The sequence below is a fragment of the Thermobia domestica genome, chromosome 11, assembly GCF_964235325.1.
Source record: "Thermobia domestica chromosome 11, izTheDome1.hap1.1, whole genome shotgun sequence".
Classification (NCBI taxonomy): Eukaryota; Metazoa; Arthropoda; class Insecta; order Zygentoma; family Lepismatidae; genus Thermobia; species Thermobia domestica.
In genome coordinates, this window is record NC_137464.1 from 250,898,335 (window position 1) to 250,919,984 (window position 21,650).

General features: G+C 36.5%; 1 protein-coding gene across 1 annotated transcript in view; it reads right to left on the bottom strand.

The window, feature by feature from the left end:
* The window catches only part of LOC145663799 (uncharacterized), a 197,741-nt gene that overhangs the window by 72,838 nt on the left and 103,253 nt on the right, over positions 1–21,650 (bottom strand). Inside the window, exon 2 of the mRNA XM_081729887.1 lies at positions 11,975–12,066. Within this exon, the coding sequence (XP_081586013.1) occupies positions 11,975–12,052 (78 nt within the window). The 5' untranslated portion in view covers positions 12,053–12,066. The remainder of the gene's footprint in view (positions 1–11,974; positions 12,067–21,650) is intronic.

Genomic DNA, 21,650 nt, shown 5'->3' on the forward strand with positions numbered 1-21,650 from the left:
TTTTGTTTGCTAATTTTCTGTTCTGAAATTTTAATATTGCCAAAACTTAATTTTTGTAAATAGTGATATATAAATCCATTACTGGCCCATTTTGCCTGTGCTTTTAACATTTGCTTGTGTTATTTTACTGCTGTTTGTTCTTGCTTCGAGGATCCGAAACTTTGATTTTCCAGAGTCGAACACCAACTAAATTGTTTTCCAACTTTGATTAAGATAAGGTCAGCTGTTTCGGTCGTTTACTTTGTCTCTACTTAGTTCAACAAAGGTGAAAAAATGACCATGACAAAATTTCCTGCATGCTAATATTTTGGTGACAAAGTTACAAGTAACGAAATTACTATGTCGAAATTTCCGGTGAGCGAAATAACCTACATGCTAATATTTTGGTGACAAAATCACCGGTGATGAAATTATCTAAATCCGCTAACACCCAACCTTTCAATAAATAAATATTTAAATTATTTTTAACAACTTGATAAAAACTAAATGGCAAGATAAACTTTAAAATAAAAAAAGGTAGGTGGAAGCAACGGGGAGGATTCCTTCAACTTACAAAACCCGAGGTAACAAGGATCAAACTATTTATAAAGAAGGGGGCTGGAGGTAGTTGTATAAGTCTTGTTTTCTCTTTCTGGTCTATTTTTGAGCTGTGGATAAGGTAGTAAAAATTGGTATTCCGTGAGGGGATAATTTATTCTATTTGTTACTACTATGGGGGCGCGGTGGCTCAGTGGTAGAGCGTTCACCTCTGGTGCTTGGGGTCCCGGGTTCGATCCCAGCCTCCGCCAAGTGAACTTTGTGGTGGACAAACACCGTGCTCGTGGGTTTTCTCGGGGTTCTCCCGTTTCCTCCCACTTTCTTCATTCCACCATTTCACTCATGTCTCATAATCACCGTCTCCTTTAGCCTAACCGGCATAATCGTGGGACGTAAAACTTAAAGATTTCATTTCATTTTTTGTTACTACTATATTCTTCGTTAATATTGTAAGAAAGAAAAAAAAAACGAAAGCTGCAACCATTAATAAATCATATTTTCTTTAAATTGAATTTATCATTCAGTAACCCACTTTTTAACGACCAAAGTCAACAGTCTAAAACATTGTATAACAAAAAAATTAATCAATTATTCAACTATCGGAACACTCCTTTACTCCCTTATTTTTTGTAAACTGCAGTTCCAAACAATAGGCTTATTTCGGAAGGTAAGAGGAAATCACACATCAAGCTCGTTCAGATTGTATTAAATCATCATTGTGTCTGTTTAGAAATTTAAATGTTTCGAATCTAATGGTGGAATGGACGGTGATAATGAGTAATGAATGAAATGGTGGAATGAAGAAAGTGGGAGGAAACGGGAGAACCCCGAGAAAACCCACGCACACGGTATTTGTCCACCACAAAGTTCACTTGGAGGGGGCTGTGATCGAACCCAGGAACCCAAGCACAAGAGGTGGACGCTCTACCACTGAGCCACCGCGGCCCTTCGTAAAAAATTCAATATAACTTTTTTCCTGTCCTGTGTCCTCCTCCTCCAAAGTATGATTTATATAAATATTTAGTGATCTCAGATCACTAAGTACAATGATCTAAGATTGTACCAAAAATAGGCCAAATGGATTGAGTTGCTTGGACGTAATATAGATAAATGTGAATTTTTAATCCTCTTCGGCGTGGCTCCCAGTCTGTCATAGGCGCCCGAAGGGGAGGGCAGGATGGTTCACGAAAATTTATACTTAATATAGCAAACCATGTATATTAAATACGAGACATAATATAGCAACCATGGAGATGGGTCCCGCTCTAGAAAATTTTCTTCGGGCGCCCCTGCAGTCTGTTTATTTCATATTGTGACGTACCACTTTGACAAAGCTTTGCTGCAACAGTGTATTTCAGATCATGTTTAATGGAAATAGTATATTGAGAACAACGTGCTCTCTACTATGAGCAGTGAGAAAAAAAAAAAAAAAACACCCTTGCAATTGTTTGACATGCTGTTGTGTGTATAATATGTTCGTATAGTTATCTACAAAACTTGTCGGTGTGATTCATCCAGCTGATTATTTATTAGTGTAATTATCAGTAATCATTAGTATATTATTTATTGCATTATCTATCTATTAACATGCTACAATACCAACTAAAATCCATTTCCTGGTCCAAATCTTTCTGTTTCTTCTATGCTTTCTTTTTATTCTTTTATTTTACAACACAATGTTTATAGCACCTGCACTTAAAACCATGGCCTCAGACAGATCCATCTTGTTCAAGCAACTTGAGTAAACTGGAAAACTACCATGTGCTCAAACAACAGGCAAGAGGAAGAGCGAAAAATGTCCGCTTCTTTTTCTTCTTCTTTTACGCGCCTATTTTTACGCTAGGTGTATGGGCCAACTTACGGACCGAAATTTACGACATCATTTTACGGACCGAAAATGCGCGCTGAAAATACGCTAGTGTATGTTGGCCTTAAAGCGAAAATATTGTATGATGAAATGCCCTCCGGGGCCTCCTTCAGGCTCTATGGGGAATGAAAATTTTACTATGTGGCAATGTCGCAGAGTAACTTGAAGCCATTAGCATTACTCTACGAATACAACAAAGCGTTAAATCGATTGCTTCACTAATAAGTGATGCCAGTATCAATCAATATCGACTTTAGTTGCCATCTGGAAAAGAATCGATATAACTAATTGATAGATTGATACATCTAAATCTATGGTTCTTTATTTGCGACGTTGCTACATAGTGCAATTTATGTCTCCAGACGACGACTCGAAAGGTATACAAATATATCTATCTATCTATCTATCTATCTATCTATCTATCTATCTATCTATCTATCTATCTATCTATCTATCTATCTATCTATCTATCTATCTATCTATCTATCTATCTATCTATCTATCTATATCTATATCTATATCTATCTATCTATCTATCTATCTATCTATCTATATATATATATATATATAAATACTGGCGGATCCAGGATATGATCAAGGGAAAGTTTAAACCATACTTTGCCGCTTTATCCTGTGTAAAGCAGGATTGAAGCTCTTTTATCCAGTGTATACCTGAGCGTCAAGAAGGGGGGGCTATAGCCCCTATAGCCCCCTACTTGGATCCGCGCCTGTGTATATATATATATATATATATATATATATATATATATATATATATATATAAGGTATGGGTCGCGGACATAAGCTCACCAGTAATAACATAATTGTATTATGAAATAATTAATGAAAGGAAAAAATACAATAATGATAACTAATTACACTTATACGTTAACTAATTTATACTAATTGCAAAGGAAAATAAACATGAATAAAATAAATACAAGTAAGCAATGGAAAAATGGTAAACGGAAAATATGACTAAAATCCAAACTAGACTTTGAATATTAATAATCTGGCAAGATAGCCCCGACTTTAGAAAATTGAAACAATAACTAGGTCATTCGTTTGTACTATGTTGGTTTTTGTCGATTACAGCGCCATCTATCACGTAACGAAAAAATGTTCAATACAGAAGTTACGTATTTTTTCACGGATAATCAGAATATGCGATAAAAATGGGGGTTCCTATTTAAGATTTCAAAGTTGCCCCTCCCTCCCCCGGGTGGTGGGGGCAGGGGGTTGCGTGTGGTATCTTTGGATGTTCCCCTTCGAGGCGAACAACTTTTGTTGCAACTTTTTTAAAATCCGATTTGCAGTTTTCAAGATATTCCCAAAAACAATTTTAAATGCTTCACCCGATATATATATAGGGAGGATTGGACAAAAATCTAAAACGTTTGCAAAAGTGTGAAAATCATACCTAGTATGGTGTGCGGCCTCTTTTTCCGTCCAAAACAGATTGGATCCGACGTGGAATGGACGTATAGAGCTCCTGAATCGTGGTGTGTGGAATTTTGTACCACCAGGGAACAATATTTGGGCAATAGGTAGAACCTGGTCCCCCAAAATGGCCTCATACTCCTTAGTATTCATAATTCCATGCAGGGCTATGATGGGACCTGCAGAAAACCACGATATCACTGTCCATACTGTAACAGAATCACCCCCATGCTTTACAGTTGGGAGCAGACAGTCTGTATCCTAGGCCTGCGACGGTGTTCTCCATACGTAAACACGACTGGTTGTTGGAAACAAGGTGAAGGTCGATTGATCGGACCACATTACGTGTTTCCACTGCTCATAAGTCCACGCCTTGTGGTCCTTGCACCACTGGATACGCCTCTTCGCATTTACTGCTGTGACTAGGGGATTGGCGATAGCGGCCCTGCCATGAATTTTCATTTTATGAAGTTCCCGTCGGGCTCTGTTTTCGATGAAACCAGGTTCTATAGGCCGGAATTGAGTTCAGACGTAATTTTCATTGCAGTGGTATTCTTTTTTAGCTGCTACAATCCTTTTTAATGCTCTCCGGTCCCTATCTGACAGTAGCTCCAACCAGACGGGCACCAATGATCATGCCTCTTTGGAAGTCTGTCAGGTCGCCCATTTTACCGCACCACTTTCACACCACGACACTCACAGGTGAACTTGTTACTGCTAACGGAAGAGGAAGGTCCACATGACACATTGAAAACAAAAGAACGATCGGCAACCGGAACACGTGTTGTACAGTGGAGGGTCAAACTTACGTGTCCTGTATGAAGTGTTTTTAGATTTTTTGTCCACCTCTGGCCCGGATATATATAGGGCCCGATCAGGAATCTCTGAGGGGGGTACACTAATAACTACCAGTACATTTGAATTAAATTTGAGTTTTTTAAATGCCTTTAGGCATCTGTGATGTGAATGAGGAATTCCTTTGGAAATGCTAAGTGTCTGGTCTCGAATTCTTTTCCTTCAACCTTCAGAAAATTGACTTAAACTATTGATTTTGCAAAACTCTCTGCTAGCTTCTCACTTTAGGTAGTGTATATTTACAACGGAAGGGGGTGCACGTTTACCCTTGCACCCCCTAAATCCGGCCCTGTATATATATATAGTAGGTGACTTGTGTATCTTATTTCGTAGCTCATTGGGTCCCACTTTTTTTTTATTTTTATTTTTTCATTGATCAGACAGGATTCCAGTAAACAGGAAAATATAGTTACAGTTTAAGATGTGATTCGATATTCTGCAAGTATTTATATATTTATTGTCAAGCGAACAAAATGAAGTAGAATTTTACAAGCGTAAAACTGTTCTAGATTTTAGTATTAATAAAAACTACGAATATGTTTACAGCTCAAAAATAAATTGAATGCTCTTCAATTGTAGTCCTTAATTAGCTATGGTCAAGAAGATGGATTTAAGTTGTTTTGTGTGTGGTCAGCTCATTGGTTTCCATCATCTTTAATTCTGGAACTAAATATAACTAATTTTATTTTTCGTTTAGAAATAAAATAGTCACCTTTAGCTCGTAACGAAAGAGAGAGCATAGTGCAAAATGTCACTATGGCATTACATTTCGTTATATAAAGAAATGAAAAAAAAAAAATACATTTATAGTTGAAAATGTCGGAGGTAATTTGACAAATATTATGAACAATTCTATAATATGTAGAATTAAGTAATGGTTTATAATAAAATAAACTGCAATGAAATGCAGGGTATATGAAGTTAGCAAAAATATTTGCCTCTATGAGCTGAAATACAAGTTTATTGAATAGATGGGGAAACTTCACCTTGAAATATACACCATGAATTTGATATTCGATAGAATTTGAAATATGTTAAGATCATGGGATCATTTATCATAGGATCATGTTTTATATCTCATTTTGTTCAGAATAGAACATCCTTTCCAACTGTACTACTCCTTTGTCCGTATTATACACCAGAAACTGGAAAATCGAGGAAAACTGGGAGATTTTTCGATTTTTCGAAATTTTTGCATCCCTCTAGTTCGAGCCTGGGTTCACGTAGGGATATGAATTTTTTATGAAAATACGTAGTTATGTACACAATACGTGTGCTAAATTTAAATTCTGCAAAATTTACATTATATATATAATTTACTGCATCGTTACTATTTGGCCTAGAGTCATGGTTCAAACGCCACTTTCTTCAGTATAATAAACCCTTTCCAACGATACCACTCACATGTCCGTATCATACACCTGGACCGGAAAATTCGGGAAAACCCGGTTTTTTTAAAGGATCTCCCCGAAACACTTCACCACTTTGGCTAGTGGCGGCTCTAGCCCGGGGGACCTAGATCTAGGATTCTCTGAGGGGGTGCACCAATAACTACCAGTACATTTGAATTAAATTTGAGTTTTTTAAAATGCTTTATCTGTGATGTGAATGAGAAATTCCTTTGGGAATGCTAAGTGTCTGATTTCGATGAATTCTTTTCCTTCAACCTTCAGAAAATTGACTTAAACTATTGATTTTGCAAAGCTCTCTGCTAGCTTCTTACTTTAGGTAGTGTACATTTACAACGAAATGAAATGATTTTTTTTAGTTTTCAGCCCCACGGTTATAACGGTTAGGCTAAAGGAGACGGTGAGAATGAGAAATGAATGAAATGGTGGAATGAAGAAAGTGGAAGGAAACCCACGTATACGGTGTTTGTCCTACACAAAGTTCACTTGGCGGGAGCAGGGTTTGAACCAGGAACCCATGCACCAGAGGTGAACGCTCTACCACTGAGCCACCGCGGCCGATATATTTACAACAACGCGGGGGTGCACGTGCACTTTTGCACCTCCCTAAATCATGCCCTGCCTAGGACCCCAGTTTTTTGAGTCAAAAAATAATTTATTATTTATATATTTTTGAAAGTTTATAGTAAAGTCATGATATACCTATCATAGTCTGGGGTCTGGCTGGCTCCTCGATTTTTTACCTCCGACACTGACTCTGGCCCGGCCCTGGGTTCACGTAGGGATCTGAAAATTTCTTGAAAATACGTATTACGTACACAATGCGTGTGCTAAATTTCAATCCTGTATCTTGAAAACAAAGGGATGAAAATTTTTTTGAAAGTCTGAATTTAGGCCACACACGTACCTATAACTAACCGGTTAGCGTACGCGCCTTTGGCGTGGGAGACCCGGGTTCGATTTCCAGTGGGAGCTCATGTGGTTTGGATTCCACGTTAATCAGCAGGTCCACATCTCACATAACATCACTGCTAAACAGGACATTAAACTCAAAATCAACTCAATCATATTATAAAAATTTACTGCGTCGTTACTATTTGGCCTAGAGTCATGGTTCAAACGCTATTTTCTTCAATATAACAAGCCCTTTCCAACGGTATGACTCACATGTGCGTATCGTACACCTAAAGCGGAAAAAATGGTAAAAATCAGAATTTTTTCTGAAAAAATCGCCCCCTCGGAATAGTTGCGACCCTCAGCCTCGGGCCCGAGTACACATGGATCTAAAGAATTGAGAAATAGGCCTACTCAAAGGTGCACACAATCCGTGTGCAAAGTTTCAATCTGGTATGTTAGAAACTAAAGGCTTGAAAAAGTTTTGAAATTTCCTCAAGGATAAGTCACTTCCCTCTGTCCCCACTTGGCGCCACCAAGATGACCATCTGATTCCAAAATGCATCCTTTTTTTGACCAATAAAAAAAGCCGGCCTAAATACCTGTTATAGAACCTAAATAAGCGGTCAAAGACAACACTTACGCCATGATATCTAACGATACCATGAATCCTAAAAGATTTAACGAGAAGTTGCGTAGTTACGGATTAGTATACAAGGTATATATATATATATATATATATATATATATATATATATATATATATATATATATATATATATATGGGGGGTGTTGTATGTTTAAATACTTGGGACAAGAATGTATATTTTATCTTTTAATTTAGATATATTCTGTGGACACAAATACAAAAAATGAATTAAAAACCCCAGCAATAAAATGACACTCGTCTTTCAGCTTACTATTAACGATTCTTAAGTGTCTAAATAGGCAACACCGTTCTATATTTCTTTTCTTTTTTAAACATAAACACAATTATATCATTGCTACGGACATGATAATTGCAAAAGCCGCATAATAGTTCTTTTCCATTTCAAGCTCTTTATTTTACTACGGCGGGAACACAAATTACCAAGAAACAGGAATTGTCCTTTCACAAGTGGCAGGTAGAAACGCACACACACACACTACAAGCAAACATCGTGGCCCTGTATTTTTCTGAAATAGTTCACATAACCTCCGAAAGATGTCAGACTCTATTGACCTCTGTGAGGAATATCTCCGAGCGATATCGCCGTGTGTGAATAGAAAATATCTCTCGTGCATATGATAAAAAAATCTCCACCCTTGATGATTTATCATAACGTCTAAAAAGGGCCTTAGAGATGCAAGATCCTGAGTTTTCTTCATTCACAGCAGGCAAATGCCGGGATGATATCTACCATATAGTTTCCTGGCCGCTTCCTTCCTTCTCTTTCCTTGGATCGCCAAGGGAGGTCGTCATTCCTCCTACTAACGGGCTAACTTGACCATAGATGCCGACAGCCTAGAAATTTAATTCCTAAATGCTCTAAACTCCAATTCTCTGTTTCGTGACGGTGTTAGGGATTCAGCACTTAATCTATTAACTACGGGATATTTTGTTTTCGAAATACCCTGTTGCTTGTCTTAACTACGGATATTTCGATTTCGAAATGGTACTACAATAACGTTTCTAACACTTTTTGTTTCATGTGTCTTCGATAAATAGGAGTGAAGAAATGGACTTGCTTGTAAACCCTTACGAAAATGCTTTAAATGTAGTTTAAAGGTCAAATAAATTATCTCCGTAGTTTAAAGGTTAATAGAAGCTTCGATATGGATGCATTCAAAACCAATTACCAGCTTAGACAACTCATAGGACAAAGTCAGCACTTAAAAAACTGACATTACGTTTTCTTTGCATTGCTTATTGTTATCAATATTATTTGTGTAATACAAAAATGTTATTTTTAAATTATTTTCTATCCACATAAAACAATAAAATATAGCAATAATAATATTTCCTTACACTGCTGAAAATGCGATACAAACTTACTAATTGCTATGTCAATTTAATTTGTTTGGCAATTCGCGACTTAGAAACCAAATTCTATCAAAATTGCTGATTCATACACTAGCTTCGAATAGAATATATAGTATAATAGCTTGGTGTTTGGTTATAGAGCTATCCTAGTATTACAAACTTCCCGTTTGTTTGTTTGTTTGATTTTAGCGTCCCTTTCAGCAACGAAGCTATATGAGACTTGGACCTACAGGTTAACGTGGAATCCGAACTATATGAGCTCCCGTAGGGAATCAAATCCCGGTCTCCTACGCCAAAGGCGCATACGCTAACCTCTTAGCCACGAGGAAACTGTACAAACTTCCCTAAAGAGTTATCTCTTCTATTCGGGGATATTAGAATTGACTAATGTCGATTTGTGATGGGTTTTTGTTTCCTTAAAATTAAGCCAAAAATAATCATACACACGAATACCTTGCGTAATACAGTCAATTATTGTGCTGCCAAAATGCCTTGAGCCGTGGCAAAAATGCGAACTAAAGCTCACACCCTCACACACCCACGCGTTGAGCCAATAAGGGTTCAGCTGTTGCTAAGCGAGAGAAAGCGAGTGGAATTCCTTCAACCGATAGCAGCGCTTGCAACGAAAGACTAGGGATCAAGTCAATGTGGTATATTTATAGTTCCAAGAAATTACCGTTTTTTTTTTTTTTAACGTTTCGCAGTTGTGCTCTTTAGGCTAAAAGAGAGAGATTATTAATGAATGTGAATGATTATGAAATTATTTTTTGTACTGTCCCACTGGGTATCGAACTCGGGCCTACGTGCACAAAAACATGCGTTAGCCATTAGACCAGCGGGGAGATCTATTATCATCCTGTCGAAAACTGTGATATTCAAGATCTATTTACATTGGGTTTAAATTGAATATGTTCATCTCAAAAAATTACGAATATAAATAAGTTTAAGAATCAAAAGTCTTATTTTTATAAACTAAATAATACTAAAAAAAAACTTTCAAAGATATAAAAGCTATTTAAAAAACATTTCTTCAATTATAAATGAAATATTTCAGGTTTACGTTCTATACATTATTCCATATAGATTAGAAGAGATGAATGATTAATGAAAATGTAAAATCTTTTGGTTTAACGTCCTACGATTATGCCTTTTAGCCTAAGGGAAACGATGATTAAGGGAGCAAAGTTGGCGTGGGTCAATGAAAACTTGACCCACGACCCACTGACCCACCACCTACCGTGACCCACGTCCCACTGACCCACCGTGACCCACTCTGACCCACCACCCACCATGACCCACTCTGACCCACCACCCACCGTGACCCATAACCCACCATGAACCACTCTCATCCACTGTGACCTACTCTGACTCACCAAAATCCATCGTCATCAACTCTCAACACGATCCACGGCCTCTTCTGTACTGACTAAAGAGTTTACAAGACTGTGAAATTGTCACTAATCGGAGTTTGAATTTCTAGTCAATCGCTCAAGCACCACTCTGTTAGAATAACGGTGGATCTGACCTTTACGATATAAAATGGTAAATTGTTTGTCAGTGAGGAAATTGAAGCACTTCGAGGTGGGGGGAAATTAGTGTGTGCGTAAAATATACTTGTACTAAGAGAGTATTCTTGCAAGTGTTAATTTCTGAACGCATTCCAAAAGAAACTTCTATTCGCAGGAAAATACCCCTGTACAATATGGAAAAGGTTATGGTTTCTCAATTCACAGTATTTTTCTCACAAAAGTCTTGAAAAATCAGTTGTTCATAGTTTATAAAGGTGCTCGGGTACCCTATGTGAGAGCATCTCCATAAAGTATGCTCATAATTGTAATTTGTGTGATCACTAAAACACCACGTTAAATTTAAGTTACAAATATGCATAATTGCAATTATTATGAATATTTATTCAAAGTAGTTTACCTAAAGCACTAAAAATTAGGTACAAAGTTGAATAACACAAATAAGCCATTAGTAATACAAGTATACATTTTCCATAATTCGTAATTTTCCACCTTAAAACAAATCTGAAATCGGGTTTATTTCCTGTTAACTTTTTCGTGGTAAATCATCCGCAGTGGTATGTCCATCCTTCAGCCAAGAAATAACTAGCTCGTCTATTTCGAGCTTGTCTAGCGGTGGGCCATTAACATTGATGAACAACAAGTTAGCCAATGTTTGAGCACTTAGTCTATTTCTAATATCAGTCATCTGTAAATTCATAAGGGGAAATCCCCGTTCGCACTCTGTCGTGGAAATTTATAATACTTCTACCCGATTTCTGCAGCTCCTCGTCGACAATCTGCTTGTTAGACTTAAGTGTGATAACGATTTTTCTTGGTCAGTTTTGAAATACTCAGCAAGAAGTATCATCTCTCTATCACCATACAACATCTTTTCTATATCTACCATGTCAGTTGGCAATGTCGATTCATGGAGAACAGAAACTTCATCTACTACGCCACGTTGTTTACTGCTTTTATTTATTTATTTATTTATTTATTTATTTATTTATTTATTTATTTATTTATTTATTTATTAAAAAATTGATTCGATAAACCTATTGCCAATTCGAAAATATGGGGAGCTCCTAAAATGTGACTAAGCTGTTATCGTACTCGCCTTTAGCGTGGAAGACCCGGGTTCGATTCCCGGCGGGAGCTCATGTGGTTCGGATTCCACGTTAATCAATAGGTCACTTCTCATATAGCCTCGCTGCTGAAAAGGACGTTAACTCAAAATCAACTCAACGAAAATATAGGTAATAGTGAAATCTGCTTTAGAGCAAAAGCCATGTTGTGGAAAGCAGTCCTGTACTGACTTTGAAATCAAGCATTAATTTATGTAAGCATTATTATTATTATTATTATTATTATTATTATTATTATTATTATTATTATTATTATTATTATTATTATTATTATTATTATTTATGATTTCACTTACCAAATTGAAAAATGCTATGATTATGGATCCGCTTCGCAACGAGAAATAACAACAACAGGTCTTCGGCAGTAACTCCATCTTTGTGGACTCTTCTGAAAAAAAAATTTATTATTGAAAATTTCATTAAATAACAAATTATACTTACAGTAAAGAGTCAACAGATACGAGTACATATATTTTACTTCCTGAACGACAATTAATAACAGTGAATACCCTAACGTCTTGAGGAAAGAGCGATTGCTTTTCTCTAAGCAACTATTTCAAGGAAAAATGAAATGAAATCTTTAAGTTTTACGTCCCACGGATATGCCAGTTAGGCTAAAGGATACGGTGATGATGAGAGATGAGTGAAATTGTGGAATGAAGAAAGTGGGAGGAAACGGGAGAACCCCGAGAAAACCCACGAGCACGGTGTTTGTCCATCACAAAATCCACACGCACGAGCTGGGATCGAACCAGAGACCCCAAGCACCGGAGGTGAACGCTCTACCACTGAGCCACCGCGCCACCCTACTATTTCAGGGAGTTCGAACCCTGATTGTTCTAAATGTTCACAGGGTAGAGGCGTATCGACGCGGGGAATCCACCGGGTCCTGAATCCCTCAAAAAAACCTTAATAACTCGAAATACATTTGTACACCTTATTAATGAAACAATAATTGATTAGCAGAAAAATAATTTATATAAACTAAGGATTTAATCATCTGCACTGTTTTTTTCTTTTTTTCTTTTTCTGTTTTTGTAAAAGCAATTCAGTTCTATAATTTTTTCATGAATGGGGGTGTAAAACTGATTTCCAGACCTGGATTGGCTGAAGGCTTCAGCCAATAAAATTTAGACTTTTTCATAGAATCATCATTTGTTTTCTATAGTGTATGTTGAAGGATATTTTAAATATCCGTAACCGTTACACATTATAGTTTAAAATACAATGTGTGTGTGTGTGTGTGTGTGTGTGTGTGTGTGTGTGTGTGTGTGTGTGTGTGTGTGTGTGTGTGTGTGTGTGTGTGTGTGTGTGTGTGTGTGTATGTATGTGTGTGTGTGCGTTGAAGATTTGGTCAGTATTTCTTTTGTTACAAACTCCAATGCAAAGCCATGGATAGTGTTGAAATACTTTTACCGTTTACAGCACTTCGATATCTCAAACCGTTCCACATATGATACACATCTTGCAGTTAGCTTCCATCAAATGAAGTAGATGACTGAGGTCGATATTAGAAAATGATATTTTTTGATTTAGAAAATGTTATTAATATTCGGAACTAGGTAAACTGAAAGATGCTTGGCAGAGGCGGCTTTTCGAGAAGGCGAACCGGGCAGTTATCCGGGGCCCCGCGAGAGAAGGGTCCCGCACATTAATTAAAGTATATGTAACATCGCATATATATATAGTATGGCGCTAAATTCGTTGGGCAAAAGCAGAGGAGTGATTCCTGAGAGTAAAATAAACAAAAAAGTTTCAATAAACATAGGGCGAAAACCTCATCGTTTACGTGTTATAGGCTGCCGAAAACATGAAAAAATGAATTCTAAAGGTCCATAGCTCCAAAACTATGGGACCTACTGTAGTCAGGTCAAAACTTCACTTTAGTATGTGCTCTATTCAAAAATACATGTTTTAGAATCCTAAGGTACTTAACCAACAAATTTTTGGAGGTAGTTGGAGAGTACTTTATATAGGCCCGTAGTCAAACTCCCTCTATAAAAATTGTTGTGGAAGCACCTCAGGATTCCGAAACACACATTTTTGGATAGGGCACATACTAGTTCCTAAGTGAAGTCTTGACCCGACCAAGGTAGATCCCATAGTTTTGGAGCTATGAATCTTTAAAATTCATTTTTTCATTATTTCGGCAGCCTATAACACGTAAACGATGGGGGTTTCGCCCTATGTTTATTGGAACTTTTTTGTTTGTTTTACTCCCAGGAATTACTCCTCTGCTTTTCTACAACGAATTTAGCGCCATACTGTATAGGCTATATATAATGTTTACGTATTTTACATTACAATCAGGGGAACGCACACACACGATATTGTTTACTACAAAATGAGACGGCCTGGGATCGACCCAAGACACTCATACGCCAGCAGTGTGCTACCGTAGCCTCAATAATAATAATAATAATAATAATAATAATAATAATAATAATAATAATAATAATAATAATAATAATAATAATAATAATAATAATAATAAAAATACATCATATAATCATCTAGTAATAATGCTAATACTAAGACATCCCTGGTCATGTAACCGAGAATAAGCAAGAATGGAATTGCAATGAAGGAGCATTTTAAACACTAAAAATTGTGTACTTCCATTCTATTATATTAAAATACAAAATCTCAGATCCTCGTAAATTAAAAATTTGCATTACGTTTCTCTATACGTGACAGTCTCAGTTTGTTCTTATTGTGAAATCCGCAACATCACGGAATAAATCTCCAAGACCTCCATATAATGTACTGCTCAGTTCGACGGTTCCATAATGTTCTTATAACTTATTTGATTGCTTGTTTCGAAGAGTTTTGGAACTTTGATGTGCGAGACACGGGTTCGATTTCTGATGGCCGAGTAGAGGTTCGGATCAAGCACACACCTAGAAATTATAGTTGGGAGGGGTCCACTCTTTGGAGGGGGGGAAGGAGTCCAATACTATGTCTATGTAATATTGAACGAATATTATTCTGCTCCCGAAGAGACGATAAGTAATTGTAAAATACTTCCACCTATAGTTTCAGAAACAAAAAAGAACTAGATTGTTTTTATGAGAGAAAGAGTACAGATAAAGTGAAAGATCAAATTTTCATGCCACATCAACCATTTTACTGTTAAGAGTCTTCATCCCGGCGAAGTTAAAATACCGCTCATTTTACAGTAATTATGTAATATCTTCAAATAGATAAAAGATAATCGAAATGTGAAACAAGAGCGCCCTAGACAATATTATTTTACATGAGAAACCGTTATCACGATTCACTTATCTGCTTTCGATTTCAAGCCATTTTGAAAATCGGCATTTATTTTTGCGTTTCTAAACAGCTGAAAACGGAAAGCCACTAGGTGACTTGTGATAACGGTACCTCACGCAAAATAATATTGTCTAGGGCGCTCTTGTTCCATATTTCAATTATCTTTTATCTACTTGAAGATATCACATAATTACTGTAAAATTTGCGGTATTTTAATTTCGCCGGGATGAAGACTCTTAAACAAGTATAGTTTTATTGAGAAAATGTACAAAAAATGTTGAGAAAGGACGTTTTGAGGGTCTGGACCTGATGGACCCCCCCCCCCCTTGGGTGCGACACTGGTTCTGTTGCTACGTTAATTTGTAAATCAACTTTCATTACAGCCTCGATCTGAAAACAAGCGTTATTTTTTTCCCTTTCGTGTTTTATATCATTGATATTTCCTATCTAATTTGAGGTTGTCCTCCAGGCATATTAGCGAAACTTACGCAGCGCTCGGAGGTAAATTTGTACTTTGTAGTTCCGTCGTTAGTCAATAGATGGCAGGAGTGTGTCGTTAAGCTGTGAGACTAATAAGTTGAACATTGATTCTCGTTACTTACCTAACAAACATTTAAACGTTTTGACCCACTGCTTTTACGTAGGGAATTTTTGTCTCTTTTATTTTAAGTAAACTGAAATTTTAATAATATAATTTTTACTGATTTCTTCGTACGTCCAATTAAACGTCCCACGATTATTAAAAAATAAAATTTATATAAAGTATATACTTCAATGTTACTTTAATTAAAATTTATTATTAATTAAAATAGATTTGAAGATGAAATTTAAATAGCTATATAAAATCTAAAAATCTAAAATGAACAGTGGTGGATCTACCTCGGGGCCGGGAGGGCCTGTCCCCCAGTTTTTTGAATTAAAAAAACAAAGCTATTATTTATTTACTTTTTGCAGATTTGTATGAAGTGTTCCCTTTTATTCTTTATTGGACACTTCTAAGATAATAATAATAATAATAATAATAATAATAATAATAATAATAATAATAATAATAATAATAATAATAATAATAATAATAATAATAATGAGTTGTATCTTTATATTCAACATTTATTTTCTCCGACAATTTCTAACTTAAATGTTAATTACAAATTTTCCTACAATTTGTTAAATGCTAATTCGCTCATCTCTAACTGTAACTTGTGAAAGGAACAATTCATCTTTTATTCCTAGTTTCTGTAACTCCAGATTATAAAATGATTTCAAATTAAAATGATCTGCGTAAACTCATGATATATCTATCATAGTCTGAGTTCTGGCTGCCCTCCCCCCTGTTTTTACCTTCTAGTTCCGCCACTGAAAATGAAAATAAAATCTTTCAGTTTAATGGCCCACGGTTATGTCGTGTAAGCTAAAAGAGATGGTATATGATGAGAAATGAATGAAATGATGGAAGGAAGAAAGTAGGAGGAAACGGGAGAACCTCGAAATGAAATGAAAATAAAAATCTTTGAGTTTTACGTCCCACGATTATGCCAGGTAGGCTAAAGGAGATGGGAAACGAATGAAATGATAGAATGCAGAAAGTGAGAGAAACTGGAGAACCCCGAGGGAACCCACACATACGGTGTTTGTCCACCACAAAGTTTACTTGGCGGTAGCAGGGTTTGAACGGGGGACCCCATGCACCGGAGGTGGACTCTCTATCACTGAGCCACAGCGGCCTCAGGGAGAACTTCGAGAAAACTCACACATACGGTTTTTGTCCACCACAAGGCCTAACTGGCGCGAGCTAAGAGCGAACCAAGGACCCTATACACCAGACGTGAATGCTCTATCACGAGCCAGCGTGACCTTCTGTAAAATTTCGAATTCAATTCAGGGGCCACGGTGGCTCAGTGGTAGAGTGCTTACCTTTGGTGCGTGGTATCCCTGGTTGATTCCCGACCAAGTAGGTCCTAAATTTGTAGTGGACAAGATAACGTCCGTGGCACTCCTGTTTCCTCCCACTTTTTCATTCCACCAATTCTTCCATCATCATTCCCTTGCTTTAATCATCCGTCTCCCGTAGCCTAAAGAGCATAATCGTGGGACGTTAAACTGAAATATACATCTTATTAACTATACTATGCTCTGTCATCTTGCTAGTCTCATAATGAACTTAATTAGGGCATGTTTCAGTACCAGTTTCATCTCAATATTGTTGCATGGTTCTCGTATAGTATCCAGTTTTAAGTATACAAATTAATATGTGTACTCTTATTAATATGTGTACTACACATGAGGTTTACACTGACGCATATTCATTTTGTTCAGCTCAACAAGATCTATTGATTACCATGTATTTCATATTTGAAAAAAAAATCCAATCTGTTCTTGAAAATGTGCTTGTTCAAATATTTTTTAAAAGCACATTGGCAAAATCTAACGTTACAACAGTTTCTTAGAATTCTTAAATACAATTTGGGAATATTACGGTTATATCTGTACGACAATTCTATCAGATAAATAATTCAAATCTGCATGACAATATACACACAAACTGTATTAATTTGAATTAGCTCTGCCACAAGCAATTATTTTATCGATCCCGGTTCAGGACAGGGTGAAGCTGAAGAAAAATATAAAACGAAATCTTTTAATTTAACGTCCGATATTATGCCGTTTAGCGTAAGGAAGAAGGATAATTAAAGCAAGTGAATGATGTTGTAAGAACTGGTGGAATGAGAATATAGGAGGAAATGGGAGTATATTGAGAAAACTCGCGGACACAAGGTTGTCTACCACAAACTTACTTGTCCGGGAATAGAGTCAAGGACTCCACGCACCCGAGGGAAGCGCTCTACCGTACCTCGTACCTCTTATGAAGCTGAAGAATCCACGGGGAGGGATCAGTCGAAGTAGGATGTGAATATGCTCATAAACGATGATAAATGAGAAAAATATGCACCAACTTGTGCTAGGTAGTAAAACACCAACCTGTGCTAGGTAGTAAAACCCTCTCATTGTACAATCATTGCCTTATGAACGATTGTTTGGATCCTGCGAGACGTTTTGTTCTGCAATTTCTTCATTGTAGGCATATCGTCTACATAAATTAGCTATTTATGTAATACTCCTACAAAGGAGCGAGGTCCAATTGGAAATAATTTTGGTGGGCTCCACATTCCCAGCCAACTTGGGCCAGAGTCTACAGAGTGTTGAGGATTGTGTTTGAAGGGTTCATGGGTTCAATCACCATTGATGTCGGTTCTAGGAATCATTGTTAGTATATATATTTGCTCTGCACAATAAACTCAGATACATTATGCAACCTTCCTTCTAAATCAATATTCGGTACCCTTACCCAGTGGCTGAACTAGAAGGTAAAACCTAGGGGCCCCCCAGAATCCAAACTATGATAGGTATATCACAAGTTTACTATAAACATTCAAAAATAGGTCACTCAAAAAACGGAAGCCCCCCGGTCTAGATCAGGTATGGCCACAAACTTTCGGTTCCGGCGGAACCGGTTCCTGGAAATCCGGTTTTCAGAATCGGTTCCAGACATGGATCTGAAAATCCGGTTCCAGAACCGGATCTTAGGAACCGGCTCCTAACCTAGATCCGTAAACCCGGTTCTAAAACCGGATCTTAGGAACCGGTTCCAGACCTGAATCCGAAAATCCTATTCCAGAACCGGATCTTAGGAACCGGCTCCAGATCTGGATCCGACCGGTTTTTAGACCTGGGTCCGAAAACCCGGTTCCAGAACCGGATCTTAGGAACCGGTTCTAGACCTGGATCCGAAAAACCGGTTCCGGAACCGGATCTTCTAGAACCGGATCCGTCCAAGACCGAAAACCAGTTTCCCCAGGAACCGGTTCTGGCCATCCCTAGTCTAGATCCGCCAGTGCCCTTGCCTTCCACAGCAATTTCTCATTCTTTCGTGTCATAGCACCTTTTTGCCTGTATTCTGCTTTCCCATGTGTCAGCTTGTAAAAATGTAATAGAATGTTGATAGAAAAAATAAAACTTCCAAGTTGTTTTTTTAATTTTTTAAAAAAAGTTCGGAAACTCTTCCGTAATTTTGGTTACCGTCAGAGTTTCATTCCGCCTTCTTGCTACATTAATATTATACCGGATTCATGGTTATCAAGTGAGTTTTCAAAAAGACGAATGTAACTGAGGTTTATAACTTTTATGGACAACACCCAAAATAACGTCTATCTTTGTCATAATTGTGAGAGGTGGAGTTTCAAAAAACCGAAAGCGAGACCTCGAAAAACAAACCAAAAGCAAAAACCATCAACCAAAAATTATTTTAATAAAAGAAAACAGATTTCAACAAACTCACATCAGCTCATTAAGGAGCGAAACAATGAATTTTTGCCTGCCATATAAAGTAAAGTGCCTAACAAGCATTTAAAAACTCATTCGCTGAATACTCTAAAAGCATATATCCTAATTTATTAACATCTGTAAACCTTAACCTTTAGTTTGCAGTGTCAGTTCAAAAGTCAGTGCGTTAATGTCTTATATAAAATTGGATAACATCCAATTACATTCCCTAGTAAATTATGTATAACTTTTAGCATACGGCTATCAAGCCTGTTAAATCTTTAAATAAATGGTGTTTTATAACAGGCTCATTTTATGCATAATAGCTTTAGCTATAAATCTATAACATGTCATTTAGGTCACGTTTTACAAGTATACAGGGTGTCTCAAAAGTCCCCTGACGTAGGGTAACTGTTATTATCAGAGTTAGAACAAGATGTAAGAGAAAAAAAAAACATCTCTAAATATGATGTTTTCGATCTAAAGTGAAGGATTTTTTTAATCGGACTAGTCGTTTGGGCTGTACACTCTTTATACGCCCAATATTATAAAATGCAACGTTGCCATTTATCTGGTCTTACAACAAAGTGAATGAAGTTTTACTGTTTGAAATGGGGGCTGGCCATAGATACGTTAGCGTAAAAGACAGTAACTTCATTCACTTATGTTGTGAGTTCAGGTAAATGACAACGTTGCATTTTCTTTTAACATTGGGACCATAAGGAGTGTACAGCGAAACGGGTTGTCCGATTAAAAAAAAAAATCCTTCAATTTAGATTGAAAACATTATACGAGTATTTAGAGACGATTTCCACTCTTACATTTTGTTTTAACTCTGATAATAACAGTTACCCTATGTCAGGGAACTTTTAAGACACCCTGTATATAATAAAAATGTAGGTTTTATTTCACTTAACAGTTGGAGATCCAACAAATGTAAGCTACATTTTAATATTAAATATTAAATTGCATACCCCTAACTAACAATATTTTATATCATCTCTGAAAAGTAGTCAAAATAACACTTAATTAGTGACTTTGAAATCATTATTTAAAAAGATATTTAGTTCTCTTTAGGAAAAAAAAATTAAAATGTAAGTGCACTGTCGGGAGCAAATTGTTTTCTCAACTTCTAAAAATTACTTAATAGTCATAAACTATAAGTGAGTCATATTATTATTCCTTTTAATTAACGCTATATTCCTTGCTTTTTATCTCTGCAAAGTACTATGTTTTCTAATATTGTCTAAAATGAAATTCCTTCTAATTTCACATTCACTGCTCAAAATCACCAAAGTGTTCAAACGTTCTTGCTGAATTGATGATTTCAACTAAGTTTTGACAAATTTCAACTTGGAAAAACACCTTTCTCCAGATTTTACAGTCAACTGGAATTGTCAAAAAAAAAAAAAAAAAAAATGCAAATATTACATTGTGTTCTTGTGTATAATTAACAATCGATTTGTAGATTACACTCTAGCGCAGGACTTGATTCGAAGCAATCAATCCAATCAGCTTGATACCGAAACCACTCTTTTGTTCTAGTGTTTATAAACACTTCAGCTGTAAATTTTATTCATGTTCGAGCCCCTATTCCTCATCCTCACACTTTTTATTTAAAAAATTTACTGCTGACTGCTAATTATTAGAATTAAATTGTTACATCTTGTCTACTTCCTGAAATAAAACTTATCGTAAGATAGAAATATGGCGTATCTGTGTTACGAAACTAGGGTTAAGTGCTGTAACGCCGGACCAATTTTAGAAAATTAACCGGATGAATTGGAGAATTTATTTTAGTTTGTGAGGAAGAGTGAGTGAAAGTAAGGTGAGAGGAGTGGTTGAAGTTAACTCTCTTCATCCCGGCGAAATTAAAATACCGCTAATTATACATTAATTATGTGATATCTGCAAATAGATAAAAGATAATCGAAATGTGGAACAAGAGCGCCCTAGACAATATCATTTTACATATGAAACCGTTATCACGACTCACTTATCTGCTTTCGATTTCGAGCCATTTTGAAAATCGGCATTTAATTTCGCGTTTCTAAACAGCTGAAAACATAAAGCCACTAGGTGACTTGTGATAACGGTACCTCACGCAAAATAATATTGTCTCGGGCGCTCTTGTTCCATATTTCAGTTATCTTTTATCTATTCGAAGATAACACATAATTATTGTAAAATTAGTGGTATTTCAATTTCGCCGGGATGAAAACTCTTAAGAAGGTGGTTGTTGTTATTATTAGTTGTGTTTGATGTTGTAATACTGCTTGTAGACGATCCAAGAAAGCTTGAACAAGAGTCTTGTTCAAGAGCATTCAAGACTATTTGATGAAAAAGACGTCAGCACTGACGTCATTTTTGTCTTGAATT